Source organism: Artemia sp. Qi Xiang Cuo, chromosome 14, assembly GCF_049724085.1.
Source record: "Artemia sp. Qi Xiang Cuo chromosome 14, ASM4972408v1, whole genome shotgun sequence".
Lineage (NCBI taxonomy): Eukaryota > Metazoa > Arthropoda > Branchiopoda > Anostraca > Artemiidae > Artemia > Artemia sp. Qi Xiang Cuo.
This window is the reverse complement of record NC_142807.1, coordinates 33,384,541-33,411,560: the sequence shown is the minus strand read 5'-3', so window position 1 is coordinate 33,411,560 and position 27,020 is coordinate 33,384,541. Positions and strand designations below refer to the sequence as shown.

The window sequence follows — 27,020 nt, the reverse complement described above, 5'->3', positions numbered from 1 at the left end:
TATTTTGATCTTTTCGGGTTTTCTCTATAAGGATCAAGGTTTTGGCTTACTATATATATGTTCGACAATTTTTATAAGACTTCTGCTATAATGCTTTAGACTGATGTGTATAGGGAAAATTGTTCAAATATATGGGTTAAACATCTGCATAATTTTGGGAGTTCTATAGGGCTGACGGATTTCCGACCTCCATCCATGTTACAACATTGAGTATAGACAAATATTAGACAAATATACACACTTTTGCCAATCTTGGAAGCATAACTTAGTGCAATTTGATTTATTTGCTTAATAGTCTTAACTAGACCCCGGTGCCGCGCCGATGAGGGAAGACCAGGGGCGGCGGGGCCAAAAACAGCAGCGGCGGTGCGTCGACGACGCGATCAATGTTGACCGCAAACATTAATGTTTTCATCAGTCTTTCTCAAATCACAGCTTAAATTTACAAATTTACTTTCTCTACTCATTGACAGTACACTTTCATAGGATACTCCACCTAGTAGCTACTGGTAGCAACCAAACTGTCATATTCTTGTAAAAGTCTCTCACCTCCCTTTCGTATTTTTTTAAAGCAGCCATAAAATGTTCTATAAGACCCGTCTCTTCTTTAAATTAAAAAAAATAAATTAACTTTTTGGCATCCCTGCTTTCAATAAAAAATTCAAGATATTATCATTTAAATATAATACTTCCCTAACCCCCCCCCCCCCTCTGGATACCACCTTGATAGGATACCGTCTCTGCTTCAAATTAAAAAATAACTAACTTTTTGGCATCCCTGCTTTAAAAAATAAATAAATTTGAGATATTATCATTTAAATATAATTCCTCCCTACCCCCCCCCCTCTTGATACCACCTTGATAGAATACCGTCTCTACTTTAAATTTAAAAAAAATAACTTTTTGACATCCCTGCTTTCAATAAAAAAAAATTCAAGGTACTATCACTTAAATAAAATAATTCCCTATGCCCCCCTCCCTCTATGGATACCATCTTGATAGGATACCGTCTCTGCTCTAAATTAAAAAAAATAACTTATTGACATACCTGCTTTCAAAAAAAAGAAATCTAGGTATTATCATTTAAATATGATAGCACCCTACCCTCCCCCCCCCCCTCTGGAGATACCACCATGATAGGGTACCGTCTCTACTTTAAATTTAAAAAAATGATTAACTTATCGGGATCTCTGCTTTCGAAAAAAATCGAGGTATTATCATTTAAATATGATAGCTCCCTACCCCCCCCCCCCTCTGGATACCACCATGATAGAATACCGTCTCTGCTTCAAATTAAAGAAAAAATTTAACTTCTTGGCATCCCTGCTTTCAATAAAAAAACATTCGAGATATTATCATTTAAATGTAATACCTCCCTACCCCCTCCCTCTCGATACCACCTTGATAGGATAGCGTCTCAGCTTTACATTAAAAAAATTAATTAATAATTATACTTAATAATTAACTAGTCATTTTTTTTTAAGCTTGATATTCATATTCAATCTAAGCATTACTCGCTTTAAGATCTATTTATTCATTTGTATTATTACTTGTTGTAGGTTTTTGCTATGATTGTTTATTTAATTTCTGTTCGTTTTGAGTTTGAATTTTAAAAGGTAATTGTATGTGCTGAGCTTAAGTTTAAAATGGCCTTTACTTTTCTTTGAAAAACTTATTTTTCGGAAAGTTTTTTTTTTAATTAATAACGTTAAACAGCTTAGTGTTCCTTGAAAAAAAAATTGAGGGTATGAATAAAGAGGTACAATGACAACAACAAAAATGTCGAAATTATTTAGTTATACCTCAAATTATTGGAAAACTGAGTCATAGATTCGCCATGGCATTCAATAAGATCCAAAGAATCTAATTAAAAAGGAGCACACACAAAAGCCGAATTAGGCCACTAGCCTCTGAGAAATTGCAAAATACCCAAGACAATGAATAAGTCCCAATTGGGGGCCCTGGGTCTATCAAAATATTTCAATGGTTTCCCAGGGAATTTGATATCATTTTCTTCCGCCTCCACTTTAAATGGAAAAAAAAAAATAATAATGATCTTTTTGGCATCCCTGCTTTTAATAAAAAAAAGAGGTATTATCATATTATCATCGGTCCGATTTATGACCCCCAAAGTACCAAAGACATCCAAGCAGATCTCGACGCACTCTCAACGTGGGCAAAAACCTGGCGACTAGAATTTAATATCCAGAAATGCAAGGTCATACACTTTGGAGCAAACAACCCTCTCAGCCAGTATTTTATGGAATCCAATTGTGGTTTTAAACAGCCACTTACAACCAGTCACTGCAAAAAAGATCTGGGAGTCTTGGTTGATAACAAGCTCAAATTCAACTTACACACGCAGTCTGCAGGAGCCAAAGCCAACCAAACTCTCGGTATAATAAAGAGAACATTCTGCAGTAGATCTCCAGCAGTGATTACTAAGCTCCTAAAGGGCCTGATCCGACCAAAATTAGAATTTGGGATGTCCATTGCCACGCCAGTTAACAAGCTTGACCAATCGATTCTGGAATCGGTGCAGCAGAGAGCAACGAAATGCATAAGGGGTTTTCAAAATTTGCCATATTCTACCAGACTCCAGAGGCTCAAAATACCATCTCTCACATACCGACGTAAGCGAGGAGATGTATTGATGACATTCAAATTGATCTGCAACCATGATATCATCCCTGACTTATTCCAGTTAGATAGTTCGTCAAGAACAAGAGGGCACCCCCTAAAGCTCTACTAGAAATGCGCTAATACCAGGCTGCGAAACAAATTTTTCTCCAACCGTGTGGTTGGCTTATGGAATTCCCTTAGCCAGAATGCAGTCATGTCCCCTAATACTGAAGCCTTCAAGTCAGCTGTTGACAGAGATTGGTACAGCAAGCCATGGCGCACAGTTTGGGATGCGCCCGATGAGCTGAGCCACCATCATCATTGACCGGCGTCTACAGGATTCGTCCTTATCGCTGGCTAGTGCGATTTAAGGTAATTTAAGGTAAGGTAATCATTTAAAAATGATAGATCCCTATCCCCCCCCCCCTATAGGTAATAATTTACTTAAATTAATAATTTGAAATAATACAAAAAAAAAATTCGGGGTGACGCATATATTTTCAGGGAAATACTCAAAAATTCGGGGAATTGTGCAAGCCCTGCTTGATTTCTAATCAGGAAAATCGAAATATTAAACCACACGAGAAAGAAAAGCTCCGACTTTGTGGTTGACGCAATAAAGAATTGCTGCAAAATTAATTTAAAGCCACCCGAACGCCGCCGCCTCTACCGGCGGCGTAGCGACACTTCAGCGGCGGGCAACTGGGCCTCTTGTTGGCGGCATTCGGTCGATCCGCCGACGCGGCGCCGGGGTCTAGTCTTAACCGTCCCTGGGTATATCGCAAATATACCCTTTGGACAAAATTGGATGCACATAGTGTCTTATATTTTAGTTTAACATCCCCAAAGACATACCCTCAGGTTCCAACGTCAGTTTTTATACCCTCAGTTTTTCCTGGGATATAGCACAGACACCCTTTTGACAATCTGGATACACTTAGTTTATTTTGATTTAACTTTACATCTCTCTCAACTTTCCTGAAAGTTTCGACTTAATACCCTATTTCTGTGACATTGCATCTGTGCCATTTTGACAACCTCGATGCAATTAAACTCTATTGATTTTGTTCAATAGCAGTAGTAGTAGTAGCAATAGCAGCAGTAGTAGTGGCAGTCGCAAGTAGTCACAGTTGCAGTAAAAGTAGCCACAGTCACATGTAGCCTTAGTCACAGTAGCTGTCACAAATTTCCCCTTAATATCCTTACCCAATCCAGATATATTGCAGAAACGTCTTTTTACCATCCATATTTAGTTAAACATCCCCTCACGACACATCCTGAAAGTTTCAACTTAATACCTTTATCTGTTTCTTAAATATCCGTTCTCTATGACAAACTTGGATGAACATAGCGTCTTTTAATTTAATTCAACACCCCCAATAACATGCTCTAGAAGTTCCAACGGTAATAGCCCTAGCTGTTCCTGAGATTTTCCACATACGTCCTTTAGACAATCTGGATACACATAGTTCTTTTTAATTTTGTTGTACATCCCACTGAAATCTCCCAAAAATATAAAACTTATTGCCCTATTATGTTCCCGAGATATTGCATTTATGCCATTTTGATATCTTGGATGCACTTAAACCCTTTTGATGTAACTCCAAAGTAGTGGCAGCAGTAGTAGTGGCAGTAGTAATAGTAGTAGCCGTGAAGTTTCAACTTAATACTCTCAGCCGTTCTCGAGATATTACTGATAGGTCCTTTTGGCAACCAGCACGCACAAAGCATTTTTTAACTTAATTTCATAGCAACATATACTTTCACTGAAAGTTTCTAACTTTTACCCTATTCCAGTCCTAATATAACCCACCTATGCCATTTTGACAACCTGCGTGCACTTAAATTATTTTGATTTAGTTTTATAGTATCAGTATCATTAGTAGAAGTAGCAGCAAAAGTGGTTGTAAAGTTAGTAGCCCTAACAGTTTAAGCTTAATACCCTGAATAGCTCCTGCAATATTGCTAATACACCCCTTTGATAACACAAATGTACAAAGTGTGTTTTGATTAAGTTCAACACCGCCCAACCGATTCCTTGAAAGTTTTACCTTGATACCCTTAGCGTTAGCGATACTAGAGGTCATAGTACCATAAGCATTCGTAGGAGCAGTAGTGATAGCAGTAGTTGTCATAGCAGTATTAGAAGTAGTATTCTCATAGTGCCTTTTTGGTCAGTTCAAAATCCTCTAAAGATACCCTGATTGTTTGAACTTCACACTCTAAGCGCTTTCTAAGATATTGCTGGTACGCCATTTTGATAACCTGCATGTACATAGTGTGTTTTGATTTAGTCAAAGAACCCCCCTCAATAGTCCCTGAAAGTTTCACTTTAATACCATTAGTCTTAATTACAGTAGTACTAGCAGCAGTAGCAGTAGTGGTAGGCACATAGTCCCTTTTTATTAGTTCAACATCTCCTGAAAGTTTCAACTTAATGCTCAAAGCCGTTCCCGAGACATCTCTTATAAGCTCTTTTGACAGCCTGCATGCACTTAGTGTGTTTTGATTTCATTCAACAACCCCCTTGACATTTCCTAAGACTTTTACCTTTATATCCTTCTTAGACATGTTAGTAGTAATAGTAACAGTAGCATTGCCAGTAGTAGTAGCAACAGTAGTAGTATGCATATAGTACCTTTTGGTTGGTTCAACATCTCACTCAAAATGCACTGAATGTTTCAGCTTAATACTACTTAATACTGTTCCCAGGATATAATAGTAACGCCCTTTCGAAAACCTGCATCCGCATACTAAGTTTCAGTTTGGTTCAAAATTTCCCAAGTTTCACCTTAATGTCCATAGCTTTAGCAGTAGTAGATGTAGTAGTAGTAGTAATAGTGGTAGTTGAATGCCCATAGTGCCTTTTGGGTTGTTCAACACCCCCCTTACATGACCTGGAAGTTTTAACCGGTTTCTGATATTTTACTGATACGCCCTTTTGACAACCAGCATACTCACAATGTATTTTGATTTCGTTCAACACCCCAGTGCCCTGAAAGTTTCAGCTTAATACCCTTAGCCTTATTAGTAGTAGAAGCAGTAGCGGTATGCACTCGCACCTTTTCGTTAGTTCTAAGTGAAAAACAATATCTTGTCTATATCTTATCAACATACCCTAAACATTACCCTGAAAATTTCAATTTAATACCCTTAGCCTTAGAAGTAGTAGTAGTCGTAGTGGCAGCAGTAGCATTTGTAGCAATTGTAGTAACAGTGTGCACATGGCGCCTTATGCCAATATCCTATATTACTATACATAGCGGCGCATCCATTGCTAATACGCCCTCTTTACAACCTGCGTGTGCATGATGTGCTTCGATTTAGTTCAACTTCTCCCTCAATATTCTCTAAAACTTTCACCTTAATAACCTTAGCCTTAATAGTAGTACTAACAGTAGGGGCAGTAGCAGAATGCATATACTGCATGTCGGTCAGCTGAACATCTCCCTCAACATACCCTGAAAGTTTCAACTTAATATTTTAAGCCGTTCCGTAGAACTTGCTGATACACCCTTTTGACAACCTGCATGAGCATAGTGTGTTTTGATTTAGTTCAACATGCCCCTAAGCATTCACTGAAAGTTTCACCTTAACACCCTTAGCCTCAGTATGAAGTCACAGCAGTAGTAGTGGTAGCGGCAATAGTAGTGGTATGCAAATCGTATCTTATGGTTAGTTCAACATCCTCCTCAACATGTTCTTAAAGTTTCAACTTAGTACCCTAAGCCATTTCTAAGATAATGGTGATACGCCCTTTTGAATACCTGCATGCACATAGTGTGTTTCGATTTAGTTCAACATCCCCCTAAACATTGTCTGAAAGTTTCCCTTTAATACCCTTAGCCTCAGTAGTAGTCGTACTACTAGCAATAGCAGTTATAATAGTACTGTTAGAATGTCCTAAGTCCTAATACTCTTGAGCTGTTCCTTAGATACCGCTGATACTTACCTGCACACACAGAGTGTGTTTTGATTTAGTTCAACATCCCTCTCATCATTTCCAGAAAATTTCACCTTAATACCCTTACCTTAAGTAGAAATAGTAGACTAACAGTAGAAGTCGTAGTAATAGCATGCACATAGATCCTTTTGGTTAGTTCAACATCCCCCTAAACAAGTGCTGAAAGTTTAAAATTAGTACTCTGAGCTTTTCCTGAGATATTGCTGATAAACCCTCTTGGTAGCATGCATGGACATGGTGTGTTTTGATGTAGTTCAAACTCAAACATTCCCTGAAATTTTCATCTCAATTAGCCTCAGTAGTATTAGTAATCTTAGTAGCAGTAGTAGTAGTATGCACATAGAGCCTTTTGGTTACTTTAACATATCCTGAAAGTTTCAACTTAATACTAACTCGTTCCTGAGATATTGCTGATACATCCTTTTGAAAACCTACATGCACATAATGTGTTTTGACTTACTTCAACATACCCTCAACTTTCTATAAAATTTTTCACCTTAAAAAGCTTAGCTTTAGTAGTAGTAGTAACATAAGTGATAGTAGTAGCAGTAAAGTTAGTAGTAGGAACATGCACATAGTGCCTTTCGGTTAGTTCAACTTTCCCTAAACATTCCATGAAATTTTCAACTCTAAACATTCGCTTTTGAAAACCTGCATGCACATGGTGTGTCTTGATTTAGGTCAACATTTCCTCAATATTCCCTGAAAATTTTACCTTGATACACATGACTTTAGCAGTAGTAATAGTAGTAGTAACATGCACATAGTGCCTTTTAATTAGTTCAATATCCCCTGAAAGTTTCATGTCTAAGAATTCCCTTTTGAAAACCTGCATGCACATAGTGTGTTCTTGATTTAGTTCAACATTCCCTGAAATTTTGACCTTAATACGCTTAAATTCAGTAGTAGTAATAGTAGTAGTAGCAGCAGTAGTAGTAGCAGTAGAAGTAGTAGTAGCAACATGCACATAGTACCTTTTGCTTAGTTCAACATCCAGAGTTAGTTCAAGTTTCACGGTAATACTCTTAGCCTCAGAAGTAGTAGTAGTCGTAGTAGCAGCAGCAGCATTTGTGACAATAGTAGTAGCAGTATGCACACAGCACCTTATAGCAATATCCTATATTGCTATACATAACGGCGTGTCAGTCATCTCTCAAGATATTGATGTTACGCCCATTTGACAACCTGCGTGCACGTGATGTGTTTTGATTTAGTCCAACTTCTCCCTCAATATTGTCTGAAATTTTCACCTTAATAACCTTAGCCTTGGTAGTAGTAGCAACAGCAGTAGCAGTATGCACATATTGCCTTAGGGTCAACTGAACCTCTTCATCATGCCCTGAAAGATTTAACTTAATACTCTAAGCCATTCCTAAAATATTGCTGATACGCCCTTTTGACAAACTCTATACATAGTGTTTTGATTTATATTTCAACTTCCCAATCAATATTTCTAAAAATTTTCACCTTTAGCCTTAGTAGTAGTCGCAATAGAAGTAGTAGTAGCAGCAGTATTGGTAGTTGCTGTAGTAGCATCAGCAGTAGTAGTAGTAGTAGCAGCATACACTTGGTCAATTCGGTAACAGTGGCAGCAGTACCATTAAGCACATATTGCCTTTTGGTCAACTGATCATCCTCCTCATCATTCCCCGAAAGTGCCAAGTTAATACTCCAAACCGTTCCAGAGATATACCCTTTTAAGAACCTGCATGCCCAGAGTGTGTTCTGATTTAGTTCAACACTCCCTGAAAGCTTAATACCCTTAGCCTTTTTGGAAGCCAAGGGTCAACCTTGCCCCCCTTTTCCAAGAACAAATACTATATGTAAACAACGGGTGAATTGCATAACTTATAGCCCTTGCCCCAAGGGCTGTGGGGGAGGGGGAGGTTGTCATCCCCAGAGGCATAGTTATTGGATCTTTCAACCATGTGAATGAAATGACAATCTCAAAATTTTTATCGGATGTCTTTGGGGGAATAAGTGGCTTGGAGGGACTGCTTGCCCTCCAATCACTTTTGGCTCTTAAAAAGGGTGCTAGAACTATTAATTTCCAATCGAGCGAGCCCATCCGGGAATTTCTACAACTCCTTCCAATACAAAGTGTCTTGATAAAAAAAAATATAAGCACGTTGCCAATAGTAAAGAGCCACAAGGCTTCTTTGTTTTATTATTTATTAATTTAAAAAAATTTCGAAAAAAGAAGTTTTTCAAAGAAAACTTGAGCCATATTAAACTTAAGGCCAGCTGAAATAAACTTCTATTATAATTCAAACTCAAAACTACCAGAAATTACTGTTGAAGAATAAATGAAACCTAAAACGAACAGAAATTAAAATTAACGATCATACAAAACATAGAAATAGCACTAGAGATAACGACATAGAGATAATGAAATATATCTCTAAATCTACATATTTCTTTTATAATTACAAAATTAAAGAATAAAAATAGAAATTGCAGTGAATTAAATCTTAAATTGCTGAGTTTTCCAAGAACTAATATCATTATATATCAAATATTCAGTTTATTTTCATTTGTTCTTTCACAGTCGTCTTGATTATTATTGTGGTTTTATATTTATTTTTAGTCGATTTTTTGAAAACAAAATTATAGTGCTCAAAATACATATAGTTTTCAATAAAACGCAAGTGACGAAACAAGCCTTAGACTTTTACGGTTAGGGAAGGGTAAAAAGGGCAGTATTCAAACTCCTGTGTAGTAATTTTTGTTCGTTTTAAGCTTGACTTGAACATTCAATTTTTACTCGTTTTAAGATTTATTTATTCGTCTATATTAGTAGGCTACCTACTATCTCTGTGTTTTCTAAGATCGTTTATTTTAATTTCTGTTCGTTTTGGGTTTCATTTATCCTTTAATAGTAACTTTTGATCGATTTGAGTTAGAATTTTTGTAGGAACTTATTTCTGCTGGTCTTAAGTTTAATATGGCTATTTACTTTTCTTCGAAAAACTTCTTTTTCGGAGTTTTTTTTAATTAATAACACATAGAGCCCATTTTGCTCTTTACTCTTTCTGCTGCCCATGACTATGGAGAATAAAGCAGTAATTTGTTTGTGGAATCTTGCATTTTTAAATAAAACGTGTAAAATACACAATTATTACGCTTCGATTTTTTGTATTTTGATTTTTTGTATATCAACTTAGATATACCGCAGAACCCTACTTTAACACAATATAAGAAAAATTTTAACCTTTTTTTTTTAAATTTACTGGCTTAAATTGGAAATAAAACAAACACATTATGACACTTTCATCCTTTTTCCTTGAGGTTCGATAGTATCTTCAGTATCTCCACAAGGAATTGCTCTTACAAAGCAAAATCCTTTGACAGTTTTTCTCATATAAGAATTTGCAATGACCTTCTGTGTAAGCTTTGTATTGGAAGCTTTTGCCTGTTCTTCTGTTAAATTAAGGAGTGCACACATGTGATGAACATCTATAGGACTTCGAAGATCCCAAAGGGTATCCGATCCACTTGACAATATAATATTCTGAAAGAATTATAATACAATATAACTGGAAACTATTTCTCGAAACAAGAAGAACAGTCCAACCTTTCAAAACAATAATAAAGAAAGAGGAAAAAAAAAAAACACTTTTCGCAAATTTACAAACCTCTATTTTCTGAAGCCACGGTTTTATTTCAGCAATACTAAGAAAAACCAATGTTCTTGGCTGTTTTTGTACACCAACAGACCCAACTTGATCGGTACTAGTCTCCGTTACTTTTTCTTTTCTTTTTTTTTTACAGAAAGGGGTCAATAAATATTGACTTTTGGACTGCTGAGCTATGTTTTTTTCTTTTAGCAAGAAGAAACACAATATTAATAGTTATATTCAAAATAACATGGGACTGAGACAGGATACACAACACCAAATAATGTGGAATAAGACAGCGCATTAGAAGGGGGAGGGGGTCTCAGGGGTTCAGTCTCTCCAAAATTGCATAATCCTTACAAATTTTCACACATTTTTTTTATTCTTTAGACAAATAGTTTTTCCCTGTTTCAACATACTTTAGCCCCCCTCCCCCCCCCCCCAAAAAAGTGGTCTATACAAGACTGGATCTTCCCTAAGCTTAGCTTTTTTTGCAGATGGTTCAGACGAGAAAACACGAAAAGCCTGAAGTCAGTCTGTGAAATTAAGGAGAAATTCGTAAAGTTTTCCGAAGAAAAATTATGCTCTTTTTTTGTGGGAAATGGATGGGCAGAGGGATAGGGAGAAAGAGAGAGAGGAGAGAGTGGGGGGGGGGGCAAATTACACGGTGTGGTAAAAATATTAATCACGAAGAACACTCATTCGCCAAGCTACTTTGATTTCAAGACGATAAATGAAAACAAATCCAATTAAACGAATCTGTCATCAAGGAAAAACTAAAAACTAATCTTGTCAAGATAGAAGTCACGGTTTATTTACTTGCGTTTATATTAAGTAATAATTAAACTTTTACTCAAGAAATTCCCACTGAATACCCTACCCCTCACCAACAACTCACCGCAGCACCATTCCGACTGAGGCCAACAGAGCTATGCAAGCTCCTCCTCCACCCCGATCTATTCAGAACCTCCCTCTTTAAACCCTTCCAGGAAATTCCCATTTCCCTTAAATCTTTCCTTACGACATCCTCTAACCCCAACCAGAGACAACCTACTTTTCGTTTGGCCCTAGATGGTTGGTCGAAAAGGACAGTATTTGGCAATCTTTGAACCTTCCTACATAGAACGTGCTCTAGCCATCTTAACCTTTCCCTCACTGGAGCCCTAGAAAGTGGTACTGAACCACAGTTTTCTTATAGCGTACTGTTTGAGATACGGTCAGTCAGTAGGGCACCCAAAACAATCCGTAGGCAATTTCTCTGGAAAACATCTAACAAATCATCCTCCGTTTTTCAGAGCGTCCATGCTTCAGAACCACACTTAAGAGCTGTCATCACTGTAGCTTCCAATTCTAAACGTAGCTTCTCAATATTCTAATCGTGGCCCGCAGACTTATCTTCCTATTCTTCTAAACTTTTTTCAACGGTGAAAAAAAAACACCTTGGGCATTGGCTATTCTACTTTCAACATCTTCACTGCACCTGGCGTCTTTACTAATAATACTACAAAGGTAAGTGAAGTTGATTTTCCACTTGATTGATTTTCTCGTTGCCCAACATCACCTTTTCATCTTATCTTATTCCTAGTCTTAGCAACTGAGTCTTCTTAACATTAATTTTCAAACCTATTCTTGCACCCTGAACTGGAAAAACCTCTAAAAGGTCATTCATTCTGCAAACACTTTCATCTAGGATGTTTAAATCATCAGTATAGCCTAAGTCCAGGAGAGTTTTACTTCCCCCTTTGATCCCGTGTTCTCCCATTGCCTTTGTTGTGCTCCTTAAAACAAAGTTCATCAAAATGATCCATATAAATGGGGATAGAACGTAGCCCTACTTAACTCCTGATTTATCCATGGCCTCCAATTCCCAACCTTCGTTCATATTTTAATTCTTTCTCCATTTTCTTTACAGTCCTCTTATTTTCATATGATCTACCACTCAAATAATTTTTGTACGAGTCCCTCCTCCTCTCTATTAAACATAAAGCATTTTCACTAATAGTCCTAGCTGCGTTCTTAACAATCTTCCCTAAGACACCATCAGCAACTTCACAAACTATTTTGATAAAATTATTCCATCCATGTTCTACATTGTAAAATTTTAAAATCTCTACTTTAGTATCCAACTGTTCATGGAAAGTTTCTCTCAAATTTTCATTCTGGAGTCTACCATTATCATAGCTTCCCGGAAGGTAGTTACCATTCTAAAATTTCAGGTTTAAATTAATCCTAGAGACTACTAGATGGTGATCTTTACTTTTAACATCAATAATAACACTATTATATACCCTAGTATCTTGTATTGATCCTGCCAGTCTTCGGTTTACAATAACATAATCAATAAGATTTGCTGTCTTACCATTATGTGAATATCATGTTCATTTATGGCCCATTTTATGACCAAATACTTTATTGGTTATAACTATATTGTTATACCTACAACATCGCTGCAGTCTATAACCATTACTATTTTCTTTTCCTACACCAAATTTTCCTAGGCTAGGATACCATCTATCCCTATTTCTACCAACCTGGGCGTTAAAATTTCCCAACGAAAACACCATATCTCGGGACCCTGTCTACTTGTTCCTGTAGCTGTAAGTGAAGTTCATCTAAGTCACTACTATCTCCGTCAGTTGGTTCTGCAGGGGCATATATTACTCTGACTGATACTTTGCACTTTTTCGTCATAAAATGAGCGACTAGCATTCAATTATTAATGCCTTTCCAACTTAAACAAGACTTAGCAGCTTCATTATTCGTCACTCCCTGTCTATGTACCCCATCTTTCCTGTCCGAGTAAATAAATTCTATATTACCTAATTTCATGTTTCCTGCCCCTGGGATATTAGTTTCTGAGACTTCTAAAAAGTCCAGTAAGAAGCATTTGAATTCGTAAATCAAAATGCCGATACGATAGTTACTTTTTAATGTTGTATTATTCCAAGCTGCAAGTTTTTAATATTTTTTAAATCATTGAAATTACTTTGGCCTCAGAAAAAGCAATTGTCCCAGAACCAGTGTAGGACGAGGACTAACACATCTTGTCCAGTCTACACGAAGCGCTTCAGCTGGCTCAGAACCAGACAGCAAGAAGTCCCTGGGACCTTTAGTTGAATGGAGGCTCTGTACAATCCTGAGCCCATCTTGGTCACAATTTGGTTTCCCATACTTGGCGATCCTCTTCTATCAACAAGACTCGAAATCCAGCACAGACAATCTCAAGCCTATTACCTCCGACTCATTATATATTCATGCCTACAAATATTTAGGCTCCTACGGAGAGGCAACCCATAATAAATAAATTAGCTAAGAAGAGGGTTCTTCAGCCGAAAAAAGCCCACCAAAACAGACTAAACCTCTGAATTATTAAGAATCCAGTGCAAATGCTGTCGTTTACTAGGCTATAATTTCCTTGAAGGGCGCTACTCCTCAGGGTTACCATGCAACCCTGTTAAAAGACACAGTTTTGGTTAGGAAAACTAGCGAAAGTTCAACCCTAACGCCCCTATGAGGCCACGCAAGCAAGGACTTCCCTATCGGGGATAGGGACGAAGAAAGGAACGTAAGACGGGACTTATACCCAGCCTATCCTCGTCAGGGCAACTGAAAGCCGTTATGATGTTGAATGATACTATGATATTTTATATTTCAGTTTTTAAGTAATCCAGACGATGTATTTTCCGGTAAAAATCGATTCTAATTGATTATCAACTTCTTTACATGGTACAAAATTTAGGAGAGATCAAGTTTTTGCTAGTTAAATACAATCTTTAGAAACAATCTATAACTGATTTCAAAGATCTAAAACTCGTTGGGGTAACATCCGGAATTTTCGATGTTGTCCGGATGGCAGGTAAAAGAAAACGCGACAAGCTAAATTTCAAATCCGTTAGCGTATATTGTAGAATCTCTTTAGAGGAAAGTAACTCATTGATAAAAATTCCGTTTCGTCGTCTGGTTTTTGGCGTCATGCTGACGAAAACTTGCTATTTGGTCAACATGGCAGCTAGATCGCCAGCAGTACTCGGGCGATGCCCAAAAAGAAAGAGAGAGAGATAAAAAAAAGAATTTCAGTTGAATTACCAAGGGTGATAGGTTATTAGCCTTATCAGCAGTGTTGCCAGATGTGCCATAATTATGCTGAACGTAGCATAATTAGGAAACAAAAGCATTCAAGCATAATCCTCCTTAAAGTAGCATGATCTAAGAAAATGTAAAACAACTTATAACATCACATCTAAAAATAAACAAACTTGATGCTTTTGAAAAGTATTTGCTATTCGGTCCATCTATGTGCTACTACAGCTGAGAAACCAAAGACTGTCGAAGAAATTGCGAGGACGGTTGTGAGGACGGTGATGCTTTTTAAAGTCTCTTCAGTTCTTAAATGCCAAGATGGCTCCGGGAACCAAAAGAAAAAGTATTCCATCACTAAGTGTAGTAGTGAACGGATTTCTAAGTTTCATACAAAAACTGAACAGATACTGACTCCCGGTGGTGCAAGCTACCATGTATTTTTAGTGACTCGAGAAAGGAAGACTCGAGCAAAATGACTACACATTTGATGTAAAGAAACATGAAACAAGCAACTTCACTGACTAAAGAGTTTTTTTTTTCAGACATAGCAGAACTAGCCAAGAGTTCCTTCCTTACCGTGCTTTCGCTTCCTTAGTGAGTTAGAAATAGATTAATATTATTATAAAATTATATTCTATTCAGAGATTTTATGAAGATAAGACGGATTCGGACTTGTTTTTCATCAGAAAAGATGCCTAAATACAACCGATAACTTGTTCATGAATTCTGGAAAAAAACAAAAAGCGTAGCATAATTCTATCCAAAAAAGCATAATTTTGGGCTGAAGAAATCACAATCCTCTCTTTATGATCTGGCAACACTGCTTATCAGGCATAGGCGAGCAGCTGTACAACCCTACACCCCTCAGTCTAAGTTTGAATAAAAATAAAAACACTGAACATTTAGTTCAATTACCATACCTTTGATCTTCCTAGAGTTTTGAGTCTATGAGACTGGCATATTAAATCTTGCCGCAAATTACTCTGTCTAATCAGGTTGAAGTAACGAAGCTCAAAATGAACCTCTCTTGCACGGGCTTGAGCATACGAATTTCTTGGAAGGTACGGGACTTGTTGAGAAAAATCAAATGAAACTATGTCAATGTCGGCATGTCCACATGCAAACTGAAAAAAGAAACAATGTTTTAAAAGCATTACCGAAATTAATATTTAGATGACAAAATACTCAACGCTACACACAAAAATCAAGTTTTGAATAAAAAAAAAAGAAAGAAAAAAGGCCGGAATGCAGTTATGCGAAATCAAGAAAAATTCTTTACGAAAGCCAAGTGTTAAGCAATCGTAAACTGAGGTTCCAAGGCTACATAGAAAGGGATATTAAAACTGTTTGGAGCAGAAAGAAATCGAAGAGCAGAAATTTAACTACTTCGTAGTAAACAAACCTCACTGACCAAAGGTCCGATAATCATCTGTTTGAATTAAATAAAAAAAACAAGTTTTTTTAACTGAAAGTAAGGAGCGACATTAAAACTTAAAACGAACAGAAATTATTCCGTATATGAAAGGGGCTGTCCCCTCCTCAACGCCTTGCTCTTTACGCTAAAGTTTGACTCTTTCTCACCACTCTGTTTTTTAAAACAATAAAAAACTTTAGCGTAAAGAGCAAGGGGTTGAGGAGGGGACAGCCCCTTTCATAGTAACGACCTTACTTTCAGTTAAAAAAAACTTGTTTTTTTTTATTTACTTTCTGAAGGTTTTTGAATTAAACATGTTTTGATTTTGGCTCACCGTACATGAATAATTAAAATGAAATTTGCATATTAATTTTACTTTTTTTGGTTAAATGGCTTTCTCGAAAGTTTTTTTGATTTTATTTACGAACGTTTTTATCGGTAATAAATATACATAACTTACGAATAAACATACGTAACGAAATTCTATCTTCGTATATTTTTATAACGTATGTTAGAGGATTTGCCCCCTATTCAACACCTCGACCTCTACGATAAAGTTCAAATTTTGTTCCAATTCTTTAAGAATGACCCCTTAATCACAAAGGCCGTTAATTAGAATAAATAGCTTTGATGAAAGTACAAAAAAAAATGTTAGCGTAAATAGCGAGATATTGACTAGGGGGAGCACCCAATCATATACGTAATAATTTCTGTTCGTTTTAAGTTTTGATGTTGCTCCTTACTTTCAGTTGAAAAACTTATTTTATTTTATTTAATTTCTGATTTTTTTTTTAAATAATGCTGGTAAATCCGGTGCCCCCTTCATAACAATGTCCCTCCCCCCTGAAAACTTCCTCCATGGAAAGATCCTCCCATGTAATCCACGACCCCCTCCAACTCCCAGAAAAAATCCCCCCTGAAAACGTCTGAATACTTCCCAATAACCAATACTATATGTAAACATTGAGCAAAGTTCGTAACTTGCAGCCGTTCCTCCAGGGACTGTGAGGGATTAATTATCCTCAAAGACGCAGTTATTATATTTTTCGACCATGCTGAACAAAATGAATATCTCAAAATTTTGACCGGGTGACTTTGGGAAAAAATGTGCCTCGGAGGGGGCCTAGTTGCCCTCCGTTTTTTTGGTCACTTAGAAAGGGCACTAGAACTATTAATTTCCGTTCGAATGAGCCCTCCCGCGATATTCTAGGACACTGGGTCGATACGATCACCCCTGGGGAAAAGAAAAAAAAAAAAACAAAAAACAAATAAACACACATCCGTGATCTTTCTTCTGGCAAAAAAAAAAAAATTCCACATTTTTGCAGATAGGAGCTTGAAACCTCTTCTGTAGGGTTCTCTGATATGTTGAATCTGATGGTGTGATTTTTATTAGGGTTCTATAACTTTTAGGGGGTGTTTCCCCCTTTTTTCGAAAATAAGACAAATTTTCTCAGGCGTGTAGCTTTTGATGGGTAAAACTAAGCTTGATGATACGATCACCCCTAGGGAAAAGAAACAAAAAAAAAAAAAAAAAAAAATAAACACACATCCGTGATCTTTCTTCTAGCAAAAAAAAACAAAATCCACATTTTTGCAGATAGGAGCTTGAAACCTCTGCTGTAGGGTTCTCTGATACGGTGAACCTGATGGTGTGATTTTCATTAGGGTTCTATGACTTTTAGGGGGTGTTTCCCCCTTTTTTCGAAAATAAGACAAATTTTCTCAGGCGTGTAGCTTTTGATGGGTAAAACTAAGCTTGATGAAACTTATATATTTGAAATCAGCATAAAAATCTTTTAATGTATCTATTGGTATCAAAATTCCGTTTTTTTAGTTTCGGTTACTATTGAGCCGGGTGGCCTCTTACTTACAGTTCGTTACCACGAACTGTTTGATGTCTTATACTTAGAATTACTTTTATTGCTCTAAAAGCCATTGTAATACGAAATGAAAATTTAATTCTAATTAATTGATGCTACATGAACAAGCCGTCCTAGCCGAGTGGTTACCGCGCTATTCAGGAAATCCTGAGGACAGTGGTTCGAGTCCTAGTGTCGCTGGTTGTTGAGTTTGCAACAAGGGTCGATCATGTGACTCTGTAAGCTCCGCCAGAGCAACCTGGATCTAAATGGGTACCTGGATAAATCTAGGGAAAAAAACAGGAGAAGTGTTGGATGATATGCTGACAACCAAGCATTGCATACTCGGTCGGAGGCAAAAATCAGCAGATCAGTGCCTGCACTACAGAGACCACTGGTGAGCATACGAAAAAGTTTTTTTTTTTTTTTACATGTACACAGACATCACACAAATTACAAAAATGTATTTCTATGCTCCTTTCTATGCTCCATTGCTAGCGTGAGAAATCACCCAAACATTTCAACAAAAATTATGCTTACAAAACACTCATTACTCACTATACACGCCAGCTATCATTCATCAAACATGCACTCTCCACACACACACATCTTTCGCAACTCACTCATTATATGAGTAATGACCCATAATTTCATCCACGTCGCCTCATAAACAGCAAAACTAAAGATCATATATATATATATATATATATATATATATATATATATATATATATATATATATATATATATATATATATATATATATATATATATATATATATATATATATATATATATATATATATATATATATATATATATATATATATATATATATATATATATATATATATATATATGTATATTATAAGGTAATTACTTAAAAAAAAGGAGAGAGAGAGAAGAAGAAGAAAAGGACTGTCATTCTTATACAACAATTGATATAAATGTGGGCTTGAACAAGGTTTTAACCTTACTCATCTATCCAATTACCTAGGACCAAACAGTATAACCGAACCATCAACCAAATCGAAATGTCCAAATCCATGCAAAGTCGTCATCAATAAATGTTGTAAATGTACAAGTCGTTGTAAATTTACAAGCAAAAGCACCTTAAATCTAGCGAAATATTTCCAAGGTGTACCTTTCATTAGGGCTCATCAGAAGAAATACCACCTGCCTTAACAGGTTTCGAGGCTTTACTTTCTTTACTCGGCATAGTGGAGCCTCTACCATAATATCTTTATGGTATCCCTATGTTAGGTAAAACTTGTGAAACACATGCATACTAGTAAAACTATTCAAAAAATACATACAAAATGAGCTTGGTTCTTTCCTTAGTGAAATCCCATAGGTCAATGAAAGCAAAGACAATTCTGGAACAAATAAAGACTGGTCCGGACATGAATTATAAAACAAAGTGTTTTATTGGTATCTGGAACCAAATATAGATTTAAAGTCCTTCAAGCTGGTTTGAAAACAATGTGCAAATTCGAAATTCCAAAGAAAAAAAGTGAAAGAGAAATTATATTAAAATATCATTCAAAATTTCTTTATAATTTTTTGTATATTTACCTAAAAGTTCATGATACAGAAAACTAAATTTTGTAAATTGCCAACTAATTTTATTGGCAGAAAAACCTCTTAAGGTCAGTTTTTTGCTAAGCTTTTTACATCTATTTTTTAAATCTGTGTAATTACTGCAAATTCTTGCATACCTAGATAAGTGGGAATAATACGCTGAATAAGTAATATTTGAATGTATATTACTTTCAAGGAATGGAAAATTAATTACTTCAAAATTAAAATCATCCGTTTTATTATATATTTTAAAAACTAATTTATTATTATCTGAAATATTAATATTTAAATCTAAGAAATGGTCAGAGCGTCCTGTCCCATAGCTAGGCTCCAGAATTAACTTTTGTGGATAAATATTTTTTGAAATCTCAATCAACTCCGCGCAATTTATTACTAAGAGATCATCCAGATATCTTTTATTATTTGAAAGGTAATGTTTTACATTACTTGGCCTATTTTTATTTATCATATATTCATATTCTAATTGAATTAAAAACAAGTCCGCTATAAATGGACTAGCATTCCCACCCATAGGAATGCCAATAATTTATTGATATAAATTACAATAAAACCTAATACAAATAGTGAACAAAACCGATCCCAATAAATCGTATACCTTATCGAAGCTATAGCATTTTGAAATAAAAGTATCTCTAAAGAAATTCGTCAATCGGGATTTTTTATTAAAAGTATCAATTTTTAATAATCTTATATTAGAAAAAAGAAAAGATTTCTTTCGTGACAATTTTCAATTTTTCTAATCATAAATTAAGTGACATATTTGTATACAGAATAGTAACATAAAATGAATCGACTCTTTTAGCTGAAACAATAGCCAAAGAATCTATCACTTGTAATGAATTATTAACTCCAATATGGATTAAAGTTAGAAAAATTTTTAATTCCAGAGCAATATGCTTTAAATTTATTTCTAATATCTCCTAAAATTAAAGATAGGTCAGTGGCTGCAATTCTGGTTGGGCACCTCACTGCCCCAGCAATAAAACGTGGTTTTGGTGGATTTTTATGGAATTTTACCGTCCAATATAAGAAAGGAAACTTTTTATCATTATCATTAATTTTAATATTGAATGTTTTCATAATTCTATCTTCTATATTTTCAATTGAACTATTTTCCTCTATATGAGCCTTTTCGTATGTATTTGTTATTTGTAAGTCTTTTGATAAAATACCACAGTAGAGTTTCTGACAAATTATGGCAAAATTATTGCCAGCTTTATCAACTGGTACAATCACAAATTCATTCTGTATTAGCAATTGCTTTTTTCATATTTGCATTATAAAATATTTAATTTTTCTCAGAATTATTTGGATTAATTCTATATATGCTATTTTGTGCACTAGTCAAAATCAATTTCATCCAATTCTGAAATCTTTCTTTAGTAATTTTCTCCTTCTTGCCCCATTTATCAATAAATACATTTAAATCGTTCTTTAATCCCCTACGAATACCTGCTGGCTTTATGTGGTAGGAAAGACGGAATTTAGCTTCCATTTTCATTTTATTTTGAAGATCAAGATGCTTTATAATGGACAAATCCCCCGTTACAACATGTTCGTAAGTTTGATCCACATACGGTAAAAATTGCTCGCCACTAAAAACCGGTTTTCAATTACTCTCCCTGTCAAGTTTTTTAAGTATTAAATTATAGTTAAAAATCATTTGACCAATCGTTTTTGAAAATTTATATGTTAAAATTGGACTATCTTTATACACCAAATTACATGGAAGGGCATTCTTCACTCTCCGCTGGTTTAAGAGTCCGGGTAAATTAATATCTTCTATTGGTTTAGTACTAAAATTAACAGACAAATATAATCTATTATCCTTATTAACAATCTTATCAGATTTATTATACTTTGAAATAAATTTTGATTTAGCTAAAATGCAGACTGCATCATAAATTAATTTAGTTGCACTACGCATGAGTTCATATTTTTAGCATATTTTAAATAAATGTATTTTAAATTAACTCATTGAATATAATTATTTTGTTCACGTCATACTACACCTTCATGGCTTCTATCGTTGTAGGGATCACAGAGAGGATATCATAGCTCTTAGTTTCTGGCTTTTGAACCTGAAAAAAAAAACATTCTTGGGAAAACTTACAAAGAAAAATTAAGACATTCATTATTTTTTCCCCATATTTGAAAGTCTTTAAAAAGGGGAAAACTATTATTAGAAATAACAAATTTCCCTGAATTCACAATGCTCCGTTGGCACTTGACTAAACACGGGTTTCTTGTTTTTTGGATTTGTATCAAATCTATTCCCTTTTTTATGGAAATCCATTCGTCACAACGGGTCACCGATTAAGTAGGAACATCTTAAATAAGTTGCCGATAAAAAAGTCTCATTACAAATTTAACAGAATTCTTTTCAATCAAAACTGGAATTTCAAAAAAAAAATGATTTGTGAAAATCTATAGTGACGTGGGGAAACTGATTTTACCTTCTATCGAATTCTTTTTCAGCTCTTTCCCATCTAATGAAATTAAAGGATTTCAATTATACTGCGCCTGACCACGACCACGGTTTTTTTTGCCACTGTGTATCGGACCTATCCAATAGGAAAATCTTACAGATATCTTACCCCACGTAAAAAAATCATTGAATGTAAATCATTTGCTGTATTGAAAACCGAAAACGTAACACAAAAATTAAGGTTTGACTCCAGAAATTACACATAGCTATTGTACATTTATGACCGTAAAACAAATATCTATTGACGCTTGCCAGAGACTTCCTTGCACAGCACAATACCATGACGAACTTGATGTGTTTTAAACCGTCTGGTTCCCACTAGCTTGATTGGTCCTTCAAAAACGTATGTATCAACCACACAATGAAGAAACCTGAACTTAGCTTTCCCTCATAAGGAAAACCTGTTGCCCTTCCTGCATATTAACCTTTTCTGCCTATCGGCATAGCACTCATTTAATCTGGGAACTCTCCTTTGCTCACTGGGTTCTTCAATGCTTCGCTCAACTTTTTTGAATAGTATCCTGAGTACAATGATTATCCTCATCAGAACCATATTTGAGGCTAATATTCGAACATTTTTGCTCGATTCCACGCTCTTGCCATTTGACCTTTTCGTCTTCACTTCGTCTTTTGTTTTCAGAAGTTCACCCCTCTGATGCACCTCTAAGTTTTCTTCCGATATCATCACTTCTGCATCTCTTGCAATTTTATTCAAATTTTCTATTCCTGATGCTGATGGTTGGTTGGGCTGTATGATTGAATCAAGAAGTCTTTTGATGAATCATCTCATCAAAAGACTTTGATTGGTTGCCAAACAACTTCTCGTGACGGACGGTAAAACAAACAGTAAACGTTTCTATAGCATAGATTTAATGAATGATATTTTCAATTAGAAAAACATACATGTCATATACATCAGGCAGGCATGTGTACTCAAAAAGTTTGATAAAAATTTTCATTTTAACATGAAGTTTCAAAAACAGACCTACTAAAATAATAACAAAAGTGCTATTTTGTGCAACCATAAGCATGTTAGCTCACCGTGGCTACCTGAAAACCAGGTATCTAAGATAATTTTCTTTTCTTTCACATAGACAAACGAACTGCTGTCCAATATAAGCATTCAAATTACTGGCCAAGTTCGATGTGATGCAAATATTTCATGCAAGACTTCTCTTGCATATTTAGTATAAACCTTTTTCTTTCTCTTTCTACTTGATCACGTATTTCTATTTTTTGGTTGAATTTTAACAGATGCAACGGTTCAATTTGTCAATTTTGCTGCAACCAATACACGGGAACCGATCAGTGTCAGAAGGAAAATAGTGCAGTATAAGTGTAGATGAGTGGTATTCTGCTATCTCACAAAGCTGTGATGCAACGTCGCTACAATTCCAGAAATGGATCTATAATTCAAATTAGGGTCTGAGAAGATGTTTCGCAGCTTCTATAGTGACAGAAAGATTAATCGAAATGGGGGACTGGAAAAAAAATGTGACTTTACGAAAACCCGAATAGTGAAAAAATTTATAATCCTAAAACAATACCACTTTTGAACGTTGTAATGAAAATAAACATGCTTTATTTCAATTTTTTGTCCATCATTTTTCGTTCATTATCTAAATCCATTACTTGGAATTCCAGCAATACCTGACTGTACATAACTGTCTGTTTATCTTTCTAAATATTATCTTTCAGGCATTGTAAATACCTGACTGTTTATGCATTTGCGGAGGATTACATCTGTCTAAGTGAAGAGGCAAACTCAGAGTTACTTTGTTCTGTCAACTGGAACTCAACATTCCTAACTTCCTCTGGATTTAATGCTAATTAATTTTTTGAATTTACAAGCCTTCTCAATCAGGTAACAACCTTTACATAGTTTGGAAAGTTAATTTTATAGAACTAATGATGAATTACAAAAACAAAGCAGTATCCAGGGTGGTTAGGGAGGTTTGACCCCCCCCCCCGGCCCGAAATTTATGTCCGTCCCCTAATAATGCAACAAACCTGCATATAAACAGATTTTTGATGATTTTTTTTTGGTTTTTTTTCAACCCCCCCCCCTAGAAAAGAAGTAGCATAAAGATAGGTATTACTTGCTTCACTATATTTTTTTTACTTAAACACTATATACTAGAATATACTGAGGTATAAATACTACATTTACGTCACATTACATTTTAGTAGTTTGAATCTAAATATCCTTATACCGGGGAAGGATACGGCTGGAAATGTCACCTCTCCTTAGAGACTACAGTTTATCTCTGTTCATAATACATGAAAAAAAAACAACAATTTTTAAAGAAAAGTAAATATTGAAATTAAAATTAAAAGTAAGTCCAAGTTAGATGAACAAATGAAAGAACTTCTAAATGAACAGCTTCTATTGAACAAAAATTACTGTGGATAAAGAAACCGAAGCTAAAATGAACATAAATTACAATGAATTCAAACTTCAAACGAAACAGAAACAACCACCAATGCCTGTGATGTCACCCCCTCCCCCATAAAAAAAGAGAACCAAAAGAACAGCCATTTGCCTTTTATTGACAAAAAAAAAAAAAATGTCGAACATTTTCTATCTAGAAAAATGACTAGGCTTTTTTAACTAGAAAAATAAAATAAAAACTGCTCAAGCTAGTCAAACATCACCATGGGTTGCTACGCTATGTAAATGGAACTCATAGGGATAGATATACAATTTAAATCTATCAGTTTAGTTTCGTTTAGGTTCAACGTTTTATACATTTCTAGTATAAATATAAACTGTTATAATCCCTAAATGAAAATTTCAAGAGCGGATATATAGTCCAAATTGGGACCTGTAAGATATTTTAAAGTTTTCATTTCTATCCCTTTTCCCCCGAGAAAACTGATTTTACATGAAAGTGGGGACTCCATTGTAGCTCAAGTTAACCCAGTTGAAGCTATAACTGATCCTGTTTAATTCAATCCTGTTTAATTCAGTCCAATTTAACTAAACCCATAATTCAATGTAACCCTACTTAACCGAAGGTAATTTACTCCAACACAATCTTATTTAACCTAGTCTGGACAGAACTGAACTCCATGTAAATTAACTCCCATTAGTCAACTCAACTCTTCCTCATGCAGCTCAATCCGCATTTAAATCAACAGGAACTAATTCAACGATATTGTGTTTATTTTAATTTTCAATTATAAACCTTTCACTTGAATGAAATTGTATTTATTCATTCGTTTATTTGTGCGTGAGTATTTCTCACCTTGTGGAATTTAAATGTAATTCTACTTTTTCCCTTTCTAAGAAACAGCAACAATCTAGCCTTCCGTCTTACGTATTTTAAACTAGCCAAATTTGCCATCAAGCTTGTAGCTCGTAAATAAGACACCTTTCTTATTTCTCGAGTCAAGTAAAAACTTTTATCTCAGAACCTGTAGTGTTTTGTCCAAGGCAGGTACAGTTGACAGTTTTGTACGATAATGTAAAAGCTTATTTGGTTAGCTGAAATCAAAGTATGTTTTTGTCATTCAAGTCAGCAATTCGACTTCTGACTGATACCAAGAACTTAAGACCGAGAACATTTTGGGGAAGCAATGAAGGTATGATGTTGAAAACGCCTTTCTGCACCATTACATGGGATGTACATCCAGTTTATAGCACAAGCAGTCAGATTTTTCGATCATGAGGCGATAATTATAGCCAAAAAGACTTATTCGGTGAGCTTGACATAGAAACTCGGCTCATTTCCGACGTGAAAGATGGTGATAGTGCACCCAAAATGTTTAGAATTCTAGTTACAGCAGCCAAAGAAGAGAAAGTGATTCCAAAATTTGTGATTTTCGACCCGCGTAGAACTCCTGGTATCGGTGACACTGTTGCTGCTAAAGTGACTAGCGAAATAAATGAAATGTCGCGTAAACTAGATGGGTTTATGGACCAATAGCACTCTTGCACTGCTTCCTCACATCCAGTTCCAGTTTTTCCTGTTCCCCCTCCATCGCATGGAGTTGTGTTGAAAAACTGCCCTACGGACATTTCGGCCAATAGGGCTTATTCGGTGAGCTTAACGTAGAAACTCGGCTCATCTCCGACGTGATAGATGATGATAGTGTATCCAAAATATGTAGATTCTAGTTACAGCAGCCAAAGAAGAGAAATTGATTCCAAAATTTGTGATTTTCGACCCATGTGAAACTCCTGCTATCAGTGACATTGTTGCCGCTAAAGTGACTAGCGAAACAAATGAAATGTCGCGTAAACTAGATGGGTTAATAGCACACTTGCGCTGCTTACTCACATCCAGTTCCAGTTTTTACTGTTCCCCATCCATCGTATGGAGTTGTGTTGAAAAACTTCCCTACGGACATTTCGAATCCAGTTGAACATAAATCCTTCATTGAAAATATGGGTAAGGAGTCCACCAATGAAATAACTGAGCTACGAAATAGTCAGAAAGAATGGAAGCTCGTTGTTTACTCAACCGAGCTGCTGCTGATCGACTTGCTGAGAATGTTTCGAAAATGAGAGCTAACACCGTGGTAAATGTTTAAACGCCCCTTTCACAGCAGTAGTAAAAAATGTTCCGGGCTCTCTATACGAAGACTCATTGAGAAAGTTAACTCCTAAATACTGCAAAGTTAGCCAGTTTGGCTCTTCCCAAGAGTTCAAAACTTTCCTTGAGTCTAACTCTAACAAAGATCGGTTTCTGGAGAAGTCTATCGTAATATGATACAAGAGACTTCTTATACAGGACTTAGTATTTGTGCCTCGTAGATTCTTCAGCTGCGACCAGACTGACCATAAAGCTGTAGATTACTCAAAGCACCCTATGCGTACTAAATGCGGCTTCTCCGCCCACAAGTCTAACATAGATGCCGCGTGAGCCGCATCTATTCTGCGTCAACTGCGAGACTCAAGATCCTCATAGTTTCAGTGTGAACTGCCCTTTGAACAAATGAGCATCAATAGGCTGACAACAAAGTAATGATTTCCCCCAATGACGGCAGCCCGGATGTTAAGTGTCTAACTTATAATATTAATGATAATCTTGTTTCAATACAGTCTGTGATTCGTGACCTTTGCGGTCAATTTCAGCTTTTTCCCTTGCAGGAAAATTTAGTTTTAAATTTGAGAAGCAGTGTGCTTAACCTTGGTGTTTCTTCAGTGCACTACTCTGTACCGACAAAAATGAAAAATTATCGAGGAAGATTCTCGGGTGGTCTAGTAACTTTTGTGTCAGCTAATCTTAGGTCTAGTCTATTTGATGCGTCTGAATATTTTCTTGTTGTTCGAATTGAAGATTTTTTAGTTATAAATGTGTATTTACTCATTGATTACCGGGATAATCATTCGTAGAGATCATTTGCACTAGCGTGTGACAAGTTA

General features: G+C 35.7%; 1 protein-coding gene across 1 annotated transcript in view; it reads right to left on the bottom strand.

The window, feature by feature from the left end:
- Positions 1-9,780: 9,780 nt before the first annotated feature.
- The window catches only part of Rpp30 (ribonuclease P protein subunit Rpp30), a 49,542-nt gene continuing 32,302 nt past the window's right edge, over positions 9,781-27,020 (bottom strand). The window contains exons 4-6 of the mRNA XM_089100245.1: positions 21,174-21,242; positions 15,204-15,407; positions 9,781-10,097 (exon numbers count right to left, since the gene is read on the bottom strand). Coding sequence (XP_088956371.1) covers positions 9,846-10,097; positions 15,204-15,407; positions 21,174-21,242 — 525 coding nt within the window. The 3' untranslated portion in view covers positions 9,781-9,845. The remainder of the gene's footprint in view (positions 10,098-15,203; positions 15,408-21,173; positions 21,243-27,020) is intronic.